This window comes from Pseudoliparis swirei, chromosome 17 (assembly GCF_029220125.1).
Source record: "Pseudoliparis swirei isolate HS2019 ecotype Mariana Trench chromosome 17, NWPU_hadal_v1, whole genome shotgun sequence".
NCBI classification, from domain to species: domain Eukaryota; kingdom Metazoa; phylum Chordata; class Actinopteri; order Perciformes; family Liparidae; genus Pseudoliparis; species Pseudoliparis swirei.
Window position 1 is genome coordinate 7,424,853 of NC_079404.1, and position 12,818 is coordinate 7,437,670.

The 12,818-nt window shown below is 40.5% G+C and overlaps 1 protein-coding gene across 1 annotated transcript; it reads left to right on the top strand.

The window, feature by feature from the left end:
• Window positions 1–7,194: 7,194 nt before the first annotated feature.
• Window positions 7,195–12,661, top strand: gpr137ba (G protein-coupled receptor 137Ba). The gene is made up of 7 exons (XM_056435529.1): window positions 7,195–7,878; window positions 10,025–10,074; window positions 10,222–10,444; window positions 10,699–10,845; window positions 11,556–11,684; window positions 11,967–12,085; window positions 12,171–12,661. Exons 1-7 carry the CDS (start codon window positions 7,504–7,506, stop codon window positions 12,286–12,288), a joined length of 1,161 nt encoding a protein of 386 aa, XP_056291504.1. The 5' UTR covers window positions 7,195–7,503; the 3' UTR covers window positions 12,289–12,661.
• The last annotated feature ends 157 nt before the right edge of the window (window positions 12,662–12,818 follow it).

The following is a 12,818-nucleotide window of genomic DNA, read 5'->3' on the forward strand; positions in this document are numbered from 1 at the left end:
ATTTAGTTATTTATTTATTTATTTATTTATTTGTATGCGTGTTATTCGCAAAACTCAAAAAGTATTGAACCGAATCACATGAAATTTGGTGGGATGATTGTTTATTATCCGGGGACCAGTTGATTAGATTTTGGGATCGATCGGGTCAAAGGTCAAAGGTCAAATGTCATGAACAGGTCAAAATCTTTCGCAGAACTCAAAAAGTATTGAACCGAATCGCATGAAATTTGGTGGGATGATTGTTTATTATCCGGGGACCAGTTGATTAGATTTTGGGATCGATCGCGTCAAAGGTCAAAGGTCATGAACAGGTCAAAATCTTTCGCAGAACTCAAAAAGTATTGAACCGAATCGCATGAAATTTGGTGGGATGATTGTTTATTATCCGGGGACCAGTTGACTAGATGTTGGGATCGATCGGGTCAAAGGTCAAGGTCAAAGGTCATAAACAGGTCAAAATGTTCTTGAATCGCATGAAATTTGGTGGGATGATTGGTTATTATCCGGGGACCATTTGATTAGATTTTGGGATCAATCGGGTCAAAGGTCAAGGTCATGGAAAGGTCAAACTCTTTTTTTACCATAGCACGATACATTTTTGTCCAATTGGCATGCAACTAATGCCAAAATGTTCATAATTCAATGCCCAATCTTGTGATATGCGAAGGTATGCGCTCTACCGAGTGCCCGTTCTAGTTCATTGAATGTGTTGTTACTCTGTAATGTTTCCTTCTGTACACATGACGTCTATTGCTTCTGTCCATCCGGGGAGAGGGATCCTCCTCTGTTGCTCTCCTGAAGGTTTCTTCCCTTTTATCCTTGTGAAAAGGTTTTTTCTATTTGTTGTGAGTTTTTCCTGATCCGATGTGAGGTCCTGGGATTCCTATTGATTTGTTGGGACCTCTGACCTTTGGTTTGATGGTATCATCAGCTGAAAATATTTTTTACCAAAACGTTGAGCCATAACAATGTGCTTTAAAAATGAAATTAGATAACAAATTACCTCTGAATGGAAGACAATATTCCCCACTAGATTGACTATGGACAATCATGATCCCCAGATGAGAATAATTGACAATAGTGTTTTTGGTAACCCCCCTGACCTTTTCCAATGTCCATCCTGTGTGTCAGCTCTGGAAGGTAATGGTCTGACGCAAAAAGAGAGATATAAAAACTGAAATTACAGATTGTGCATCATGGATCCTTTCATTGTGTGTACGATTGCCAAAAGTGCCCCTGTAAAGTTGTGTTCTTAAATGAAGAAATCCAAATACATTTTGTCAAACTGCTGATGTCTCACATACATGCGTATGACATAACTTGACATAAGGCACCACAAAGGACGAGAGTTGTGTGTACACTTTGGTGAAGCTACTCTCTTGCACCATCCTCAGGACAATATATATAATGACCATATTGCTGTGAAACTTATTGGGTTTATTAGTGTTTAAATAGAAAGACAAGGAGCAACAACAACAACAAAACAGAACATTTCGGGTACAAAATTAAGGGAAAAAATGGAGACGCTATGCGGAATGAGTCATATAGTGGAGGGTCGGGTGCAGGGGTTAGCAGGTAAAGGCTGGTTTGAAGAGGTGGGTTTTGAGAGCTGGCTTAATGAAAAAAGGGTGGGAGTCTGACCTGATGGGGAAGACGTTCCAGAGAGCAGTGCAGCAAACAAAGCAATTTTGAGATGTGGATGAATTTGGACAGGTATGGGGATGGAGGCAATAAGCAACCGCTCGTGGAGATTGTCGTGATGCGCTCAGCTGACCAGAGGGAGGGGTCCAATGTGTTGATGGCTGAGATGAACGGAGGAGCAGAGAAGTTGTTGAGTTTGAGAAGTTGCGATGTGGAGTATTGCAGAACCACGCCAACCGGGGAGGATGTAATGATAAACCTGAGGCCTTGTTGGAGTTGAAGAAGTGACAGGCACGTCAGGATAATTCACAGTTGATTGGAGCTCAGTGAAAAAGTGGTGATGGATAAGGCGAGGAAATGGAGGAGGCAGTTCAGTCAAGGGCGTAAATGGTCCATAGCCAAAGTTTTGGGAAAGACACAATTGTCCCTGTTATCAGATGTGGAATGTATACAGCGATCCTGGCTGTATACCCAGTATTAACGGGAATATAAGTACGGAGGAATAAAAGAACGTGGGGCATCACTTGGTTTCAGTGGAACTCTCTTTATCCAAAGGTCAAACTATATTTGTCACATGTCAACTTCAGTACCTCTAATTGGTTGTTCTCTTTGTCTATCAAACAGTGACAGGATTAACCCTATAAGGTCTGCAATGACAATACAAATAAAGTAAGAAACACTTCGTCAATCGTGACTTGCAGAAAGAGAGCTGGCAGTAGTCACGGTAAGCTACTAAATACGTCAGGAAATATTAAAGCCTCATATTAGTATTTCATTTGGTCTCAGCATTGATATTGTTGACCCTGTTGTGCTTTGTATTGGAAAATGCCACCAACAAAGAAAAGAGATATCCAAATAGTGAACGTTAGCTAGTGACGTTAGCAGGCTGACTACCCACACAGTGCAAACCTGCATCTTTTTAAAATGCATTCAGTAAACTCAGTTCAGATGTTGTGCAGGTTGAGGAAGCAGCAGCTGGACTATCAGGCCTTCAGGTGGTCTTCTCATGGGATTTTATTAATAATTACCATGCATTAACAATTAAACTGAAGGACATTCGGGGAATCTGATCTCATGTCAGCACTTTTGGATAGTAAATTATGTGATGTTGAATTAAAAAATCAAGGCTGTTCCATAAAATCTGAACCTGTCACAGAGTGAGGCTCAGATGCAGAGAAAAGACAGGCAGGACTTCAGTTTAAATAGAAACAAAAACTCTTTACTCGAGGAAAAAGGTTGAACACTGAGAAAAATGACAGGAAACGACCAAGATGGGAACAAGTGACACTGCTGAAGACAGAAATCCGACAGGGCACAAGGGAAGACTGGGACAATATATGAGGGAAAACAGGTGTATCAACAATCAGAGAGACAGAGGAGTGGCTGAGGGCAGGTGCAGGGAATGAACTATCAAGACACACGGAGGAGACACAGAACAGGGCGTTACAGAACCTATTACCATATTATTCTAAGTAATTTTCGAAATAAATACATATATAGGGTATACATTTATTCATTAAGGCATTATTTTTTAAATTCATCCAAGTACAGCAAATTCAGTACAAGAAGTTACGGTTTTAGGCAAAGTTGTATAGTCAGTATCCGTGGCTAGATTATAGCCCGACATTGAGAAGGTTACTTTGTTTTAAGTATCTCAAAGCATAAACCATCAATAATGACCAACCCTTCTGAATAAATGATTTCAGTAATTTTATGATATGATATTTAAAATTTGATAATTTATTTTGTCTTTTTTTTCCTACGCAACGAGTAAAAGTATACTTTTACTCGTTGCGTAGGGAGAAAAAATATATAGTTTATATATATTTTTTTATATAGAATATACTGTTACTGTATATCGGCATTTTAGCAGAACTTTTCTTATTAATTATTCTTTATTCGGTGCAGAATACTGTTTTGTATTTAAACCAAGGTTTTATTACTGTAACTAGAAAATGCATTTACAGCTGAAAATGCGTTTGAATGCTAACATTTGAAATTCTTAAGCTGAAATAAAAAAGACAACATCTGAAAATAGCTAAAAATTGCTCGAAATTCTAAAAAAGGAAAACTTCTTGCTGAAAGCGTTGAAGCACAAACACATTGACATGAACAGCTGAACATCCTGGCAGTGGAAATATATATAACTGGAAAAGAAAAGAAAAACTCTATCGTCTAAATATTCAAAGATATGAATCACAATCCAAGAAATAGGAGAGGGAAAAAGTCAGACAGAGAGAAAAATAAATAAATAAATAAATTGAGAGAGAGAAGAAAGATAAAACTAGAACATTTCGCAATAAATGTAGATGGTGTGGCTAACACATCAAACTAAAACGGGGACAGTTAAATAACTATAAGAGTTATCAAAAATAGCTGAATTATAAAGTTATAGCTAACAAGTTTGCCAACATTTTAAAGGTGGAATTGTTTCTTTAGCTGAATGTATGCCGATATTGTAAGCTTTTAAAGTTGAAAAAGTTTAAGCGGATTTTAAGATTTCCACCATTGGATCCCATTCATTTTTTATTCCATAAAGAAATTAATCATTTGGAAATTTGAAAGTATAACAAATATTTGAAAATATACAGTAATAGCTGAAGGCTATGTGAACATAAAAAAAAGAAAATAGCTGAATTTGCTGAAAATATGAAGATACTGTAAGCTTTTTAAAGTTGAAGATTTTCTCCATAGGATCTGATGAATTAAAAATAACATTAAAGTATTTAAAGATACAAACATTTTAAACATTTTAAATATGAAAAGTCTTTCCCCTCTATTCCTGAAGAAGCTGAATTTCTTTTATATTTGAAAGGTTTAAATAGCTGAATATATAAAGGACTAGAAGAGGGACAAAAAAGGTACGGAATAAATAGAATAATAAAAAAAAGTTTAAATAAAGAAGACAAGAACAATAGTTGGGCTGCTGAAGCATTCCAACTAATTATGTTTAAACCAGTTCCAAGTTACACAAATGTCTGGGCCCACTCGCGCACATGACGAGTTAGCTCCGAGGCTAGCCTGCGAAGCATTGTCAATGAACGTCGCGACTTCGGAAAAGATAACTGGTTCAACTAGGGCTGCACAATTAATCTAGTTTTAATCTCAATCTCGATGTTGGCTTCCACAATTAAATGAGCATGATCGTCAGCAATATTGACATTTAAGATGCTCTGCTACATATCAAATCAAGCGCTTCCTCAACTAACGCTCAGCCAACCACCAGGGGAAGAACGAGATGGGAGCATGGTGCACCCTGCATTTCACTTTTTAAAATGTAACAATTGTTAATTGTGTACCACATTTCTTACATGCAATACACACTGCCACGGAAAAAAGACCATATATAAAATAAATTAAAACATTGTATATTTATTTCGGTTGATCGTCATTTCTTTCTTTTTGCCTCTTCTTATTCAATGTCACATTATTTCTCCCACTTTGAATCCCTCCCATCCTTTCCAATTTAGACAGTTGAAATGATCGTTTATGCAGTTTGCATTTGTGGTTTCTGAATATATTCTCTAGAGAATTAAAATGTTTTCAGAGATTAATACAGACACATATACATACAGTAGGAACATCAACACCATAGGTGTATATGTATTTGATTATTTTATTCTTCAACAAAGATGTTGAATAGTGAGGACCAATTTGTTTGAAATGTTATCAACACAGTGAACAGATCTTTAAGAACAGCAGAACTTGCCAACATCGCTTCTCTGCACCAAACTAAAAATAGTCCCCCAAACAGCAAAACATGTCTGCATATAAATACACTATCTGTCAATGTTCACTGCACGTAGATGATGCACATAGGGCCCTTGTTGGACACTCGGTGGCTGATGGGATATTTTCCTCTGGGCCAGTGATGTGTTTGAGTGAGTCTGTTTCCTGTGAGCGTGTTGCCTGGGAACCAGCAGTGCACTTGGATCTGATCGGCTTGATAATCAGGCTGAACTGCCATTTTTCGTCACCACTCTTTTTTGTTTTATTTTTGTATACGCCGACAAAACTGGAGAAGTGGCTGATTTAAAGAGTTGGAGCTGGACTGGGGAAACTGAGAACAAACAACACATTAAATGTTTTGTATATTTTCACATATTTGGACGAAATATTTAGCTTACAGAGTCATTATTTATAATGTGTGTTTACTGAACAACAAAGACGTATAAGGAAGTACACAATTCTGTAATTGAATGAATTTGTCCATATAACACAGAGGCAAACGTTTTAAAGGACATTTAATAATGTGGCTTTACAAAGAGGGAGGTGCTGGAGCTGACAGCATCCTGCCTGGTGTGGCGCCTGCGTGGTTAAAAAGATTAACGTTTTACAGCAGTCAAAGGTGAGCTGGAGTGTCTTCCATCATTGGCCTTCCTCATGTTCACATGCCCCAGCCCTGTGAAACAAAACAAAACACAGCTACTACTAACCAGAACAAGCTTCACTGAGATTTGAGTGCCGATTAGACGTCTTCCGGATCATAAACCAAATGCTGCTTCTCTAAACAGTCCTGAAGTTTTAATTAAATGGGAACTCTGGTGATTTTACACATTGGGAACAGTTTATTTTTCATGAGGAGAACTTACCACTTACTACAATTGGAGGAGCTTTCTAAAGTCCAAGAAAACAAACCCTGCTAGTTCACAGGCAGAGATGGATTCAATTACAAATGCTACTGATCTGAATTTGTACGATTGTTGTCCAAATGTGTGAATGTGTTGACTTCTGCTGCATTAAGGTGACCAATATTTGACCATTAAACATCATGTCAAGGCTGGATTACAAAGTGGACCAGGACTGCCCCATGTTCTGGTCGCTCCCTCTCAACCAACTTTGACCCACTGGACTCCAGGTTCATTTTGTCGCAACTACATTGTGATAAACACAGTAATACAAAGCTATAGTAAAACTTTAATGTGAACAATTTGATGATTAGGGATATGTGTACTTAATATACATGTGAAGATAATGCAAACTTCGGTCTTTGGGTTCTTCCTTTTTTTTGCCTTTATTTAAAAGTTTACACGAAAAGACACTGAGAACCAAGAACATTGCGACCACACACATCTCCAATTATAATTTAACGTTACAATTACCACTGCTTTTTGTTGTGTTTTTATCTGCAGTTCTAATATAGTATTTCAGTATTTAGTTTCTTAAACACATTTTATTTTAATGAACTTGGAACTTGCATTTAATACAATTAATAATGACATCGTGAACTTTGATTATTTAACACTGTAACTGTATTTTTCTGCAACAATACAGCTCGTGAATAAGTTCAACAGATTGTTTATGAACTTAAGTGTTGATGATGATGATGATGATGATGATGATGATGATGATGATGATGATTTGGGATGTGATATTTTTTCATGCACCCTGATAAAAATGAAGGTAAATCTGAGAAGCTCTCTTCGGATCAGCGCCGCGGTGGGAAGCCCTATCACAGGGTTAAAGGTACAGGAGCGTGCGTCAGCTGATGCGTAGCGGCACGTAGTGAGCGCGAGGGGGAGGGGCGCAGGCTGGTCCTCCTCTCGCGCTGAGCTCCGGGCTGCAGGCGGCTCTCAGCAGCTTCCTGCCGGCTGCCGTGCCTGACGAACGGCTCATTCTCATCACCGATCATGTGCCTCGCTCTCTGGCTGTCTGTGGCTCCGCAGCAGGAAGTTCGCCTTGTTTTCTTCCCCGTGCTTTTCTCCTCTCCCTCCACTTGACAGCCACATTTACAGCATTACTACTTAAATCTTTCTCTATCTTATTTTTCGTTTCTTTGGCCGCGGCTCTGCGAAGCCAGAGACCGGCGGCCAACACAGGCAGAGCCGCTCCGCTCCTCCCCCGGGCAGGGAGAGCAGGTTCATGGAGGCCCCGGTGGGGGAGAAGGAGCCGTCGCCGATGGACATGTCTCTGCCAACCTTGAGTCCGGCCGTGCCCCCCTACGTCACATTGGGCCTGACTGTGGCCTACACCGTCTTCTACTCTCTCCTCTTCATCTTCGTCTACGCGCAGCTCTGGCTGGTGCTGCGCTACCGACACAAGCGCTTCAGCTACCAGACTGCGTTCCTGTCGCTGTGCCTGCTGTGGTCGGCCCTGCGCGCCGTGCTCTTCTCCTTCTACTTCGACAACTTTGTCACAGCCAACACGTTGGGCCCGTTCCCCTTCTGGCTGCTGTACTGCTTCCCCGTCTGCCTCCAGTTCTTCACACTCAGCCTCATGAACCTTTATCTGGCACAGGTGAGTCAAATATGCTATATTCAATTACATTCAATTCAGTTTATTTTGAACAGCCCGATATCACAAATTATAAATTTGCCTAAGAGGGCTTTACAATCTGTACTCATACGATATATATATATATACACTACCGTTCAAAAGTTTGGGATCACTTAGAAATGTCCTTATTTTTCAAAGAAAAGCATTGTTTTTTTCAATGAAGATCAGAAATACACTCTATACATTGTTAATGTGGTAAATGACTATTCTAGGTGGAAACGTCTGGTTTCTAATGAAATATCTCCAGAGGTGTATAGAGGCCCATTTCCAGCAACTATCACTCCAGTGTTCTAATGGTAGGCTACATTGTGTTTGCTAATCGCCTTAGAAGACTAATGGATGATTAGAAAACCCTTGTGCAATTATGTTAGCACAGCTGAAAACTGTTTTGCTGATGAGAGAAGCTATAAAACTGGCCTTCCTTTGAGCTAGTTGATTATCTGGAGCATCACATTTGTGGGTTCGATAACTCTCAAAATGGCCAGAAAAAAAGAAGTTTCATGTGAAACTCGCCAGTCTATTCTTGTTCTTAGAAATGAAGGCTATTCCATGCGAGAAATTGCAAAGAAACTGAAAATTTCCTACAGCGGTGTGTACTACTCTCTTCAGAGAACAGCACAAACGGGCTCTAACCAGAGCAGAGAGAGAAGTGGGAGGCCCCGGTGCACAACTCAGCAAGAAGACAAGTACATTAGAGTCTCTAGTTTGAGAAATAGACGCCTCACAGGTCCTCAACTGGCAGCTTCTTTAAATGGTACCCGCAAAACGCCAGTGTCAATGTCGACAGTGAAGAGGCGACTCCGGGATGCTGGCCTTCTAGGCAGAGTGGCAAAGAAAAAGCCATATCTGAGACTGGCCAATAAAAAGAAAAGATTGGTATGGGCAAAAGAACACAGGCATTGGACAGAGGAAGATTGGAACAAGGTGTTCTGGACAGATGAATCCAAGTTTGAGGTGTTTGGATCACACAGAAGAACATTTGTGAGACGCAGAACAGGTGAAAAGATGCTGGAAGAGTGCCTGACACCATCTGTCAAGCATGGTGGAGGTAATGTGATGGTCTGGGGCTGCTTTGGTGCTGGTAAAGTGGGAGATTTGTACCAGGTAAAAGGGATTTTAAATAAGGAAGGCTATCACTCCATTTTGCAACGCCATGCCATACCCTGTGGGCAGCGCTTGATTGGAGCCAATTTCCTCCAACAGGACAATGACCCAAAGCACACCTCCAAATTGTGCAAGAACTATTGAGGGAAGAAGCAGGCAGCTGGTATGCTGTCTGTAATGGAGTGGCCAGCACAGTCACCAGATCTCAACCCCATTGAGCTGTTGTGGGAGCAGCTTGACCGTATGGTCCGCAAGAAGTGCCCATCAAGCCAATCCAACTTGTGGCAGGTGCTTCAGGAAGCGTGGGGTGACATTTCAACAGATTACCTCAACAAATTAACAGCTAGAATGCCAAAGGTCTGCAATGCTGTAATTGCTGCAAAAGGAGCATTCTTTGACGAAAGCAAAGTTTGAAGAAAAAAATTAATACTTCAAATACAAATAATTATTTCTAACCTTGTCAATGTCTTGACTATATTTTCTATACATTTTGCAACTCATTTGATATATAAAAGTGTGAGTTTTCATGGAAAACACGAAATTGTCTGGGTGATCCCAAACTTTTGAACGGTAGTGTATATATATATATATATGAGGAGTTTTTCCTGATCCGTGGTGAGGTCCTGGGACAGGGTATGTCTACAGATTGTCCTTACATCCAGACATTCATTATGATTTCAGGGTGTTTTTAATTACCATCAAACATGTCTTAATGAACATGAAACGAGTATAAATATTGACCATATTGCACAGCCCCTGTGCTGTGTGAACACTATTATAGAACCCCTGTGCTGTGTGAACACTATTATAGGACCCCTGTGCTGTGTGAACACTATTATAGGACCCCTGTGCTGTGTGAACACTATGCATCCAATTCTCAGAAGTCTGCTGTTTTCAACTGCATGGTTCCTGTTTCATAAGAATATATATCTTTTCTCCTTTGAGAATACAGAAGTGGTAGTTTAGCCTGAATAGCGTGACAGTAACGGATGTCTTTTCACAGGTTGTTTTCAAGGCAAAGTCTAAATATGCACCAGAGCTTTTGAGATACAGGTAAGATCCGACCGCAATTCAATGCCCTTTACCATTTAAATTATATCCGTCTATGATTTATTTTTGCCAGGAATTTTTTTTTTTTTTTGGGCTGAAGGATTTCGAAATACATTTTTGAGGTTGATACTATTTTTTCCTGATCCTCAGGCTGCCGCTGTACCTGCTCTTCCTGTTCATTAGCCTGGTGTTTTTAGTGGTAAACTTAGTGTGTGCCCTGCTGGTGAGGATGTCCTCTGCAGAAGCCCACACCATCGTGCTCGTGAGGGTCGCCATCAACGACTCGCTCTTCGTCCTGTGTGCCATCTCCCTCTCCTTGTGTCTTTACAAGGTCGCTAAGATGTCCCTGGCAAACATTTACCTGGAATCCAAAGTAAGACTTTAGAACTATCCCTGTCCTGTGTGGCACAGAGAGCTGTCGTTACACCCTCTGGGATCAATGGAATAGAAGTGACTTGTGAGTTGTGTGTTGGGCAGCCTTGTGTGAAGATGCACTACTTCCTATCATTTATGCGTTGTACATAGTGATTGTTTCCTAGCAACTCTGTGCCCTTCTTGTGAAGGACTGCTTTCACAAAGTTCTCATTTAGATGGTAATTTGTTATCAACTTGCCATTACCTGTGCAGGGGACATCAGTGTGCCAGGTGACAGTCATCGGAGCCATCGTCATCCTCCTGTACTCTTCCAGAGCCTGCTACAATCTGGTCGTCCTGGGACTCTCAAACAAGAGCATCAACTCCTTTGACTACGACTGGTACAACGTTTCTGACCAGGTGAGCCGCCAGATGCCTTTTCGGTTTTTTTTCTTCTTCTTTTTTTTTTTATAGGTATTTAACAAAAACTTTATTATTATTGATTATTTAAAGTTCAAGAAAGAACTTAATGGAAAAGGTTCCAAAGTCTGGAGGCTTTAAGCTCAGTCAAACTTTGTCACCAGCCAGGGATATTATAAATATATATCACAGTGAATTACATTTTTCCAGTTTGGTGTTGCTTTCTTTCTTAGACTGGCATCAAATGTTTTTTTGTTTTTTAAAATTTATATTTTATTAGTGTTCAGAATCTCATACACATATTTAAATTTTTCAGATTCTATGTATAAAGAGAAGTAAAAAAACAAACAAACAAACGCATATACAAATAAAGAAACAAAAACAATCATTTTCTATAGAGTAAAGAAATACAGTCAGGTCATTTATCTGTGACATAGTTGCACCACTTTTGCCAGTGCTTAAGAAATGTTTCCGTTCTTTGGTTGCCAGATGCCTTTTCAAAGAGAAGGCTTCTTTTTGTTCGTCTTCATCCAGCATCAGTTCAGTCTGATCCATGAGAGTCTCGGCTTGCGTGGGAGAAAACTGAAAGACTGTTTTTTGTTTTGTTTCTTGTCCTTATTGATCGTTGGTGAGGACAGCGATTAGAAGATACAGCCGTCTATGGGTCAAAGAGCGGTTCAAGAGTCAACGTGTGGCATTCTGTTTTTCAGGCGGATTTGCGGGCGACTCTGGGTGACGCCGGCTACATCGTCTTCGGGGTGATCTTGTTCGTGTGGGAGCTGCTCCCCACCTCGCTCATGGTCTTCTTCTTCAGAGTTCGGCAGCCAGACCTAGACAGGGTGAGCTCACGAAGACCGTGGGGGGGTCGGGAATACTCCCTGGGGGTCACAGGATGAATACATATAGATAACAATAATCTTTATAGGAAAGCAGATGCATCATACTGTAGTTCAACTCCAGAGAGGGCCTGTTTGTCTTGTTGTCTGAGGCCTTCAGTATGTATCGAAGTTAAAAAGGAGGCAACAGGTGTGGAATGGTGCTGCGCTCCAAGTGGGTGATGTGAAATACAGTCTTACGGTCTTATAATATAAGACTACTCTGTCTTCCCTTTGTGTTGTTAGAGCTTGGGGCTCCCCGGTCATGTCTTCTCCTCCAGGGCTTATTTCTTCGACAACCCGCGGCGTTATGACAGCGACGACAACCTGGCGTGGAGCGTCATGCCTCAGAACATCCAAGCCAGGTAAACGCCGCGATCTGGTCACCAGACTACCGTACATGAAGTGGGAACGAGAAGCCAAACGCCATTGTTGTATTCAACCCTCCAGTCTGGCTGCTGACAATTACGATTGGGGGAGCGAGAGCAGCAGCAGCATCGGCGCCTACGTCGCAGGGGACGACGGTTACCACGTCCCGCCTCCTCAAGAGGAGCTCGGCCACTACTGACCGGAGTTCACGGCGGTCCCCGCCGACTTCTGGCTTTGGTCTCTTTCTCATATACTTTTGCACAGTCTCTCTTGGTGTCGGAGGCACATGTGTCGCCCTGTACGCGATACATTCAGTCTCCAGAAGAACTAACCAGCATATGAAGGTCCACTGATAGGACATTAATTTTTGCACTCCTTGTACAAAGTGATCAAATTTCAAACTGCTTTAAAACTATTGCAATGAATAGTTTGTATTTAATAACGCTTAATATATTTCCTGACTTTTGTAATATGAACTAGATTACTATTTTTATGTACTGTTTTTTTTTCATACATATTTGTTTATATAGGATATATTCATTTACTTCATATTAAAACAGTTTTAAAAGCTATTAAGACTTTTTCTTGCCCCACTAGTCTTTTAGCCCAACCGTAGGAGCATTTTAGTACACATATGCATCTTTGATGCCAAGGTTTACATAACACTTTTATGACTTATAACTCGTCTAGTGCTTACTGGATAATAATAAATACTTTGGCTAAATGAAC

Bases quoted from the DNA above. Each gene is read 5' to 3' on its own strand.
- gpr137ba (XM_056435529.1), top strand. From the start codon at position 7,504: ATGGAGGCCCCGGTGGGGGAGAAGGAGCCGTCGCCGATGGACATGTCT. The intron at 10,075-10,221 runs GTAAGATCCGAC...CCTGATCCTCAG, and splicing joins CCAGAGCTTTTGAGATACAG to GCTGCCGCTGTACCTGCTCT. The intron at 10,445-10,698 runs GTAAGACTTTAG...TTACCTGTGCAG, and splicing joins ACATTTACCTGGAATCCAAA to GGGACATCAGTGTGCCAGGT.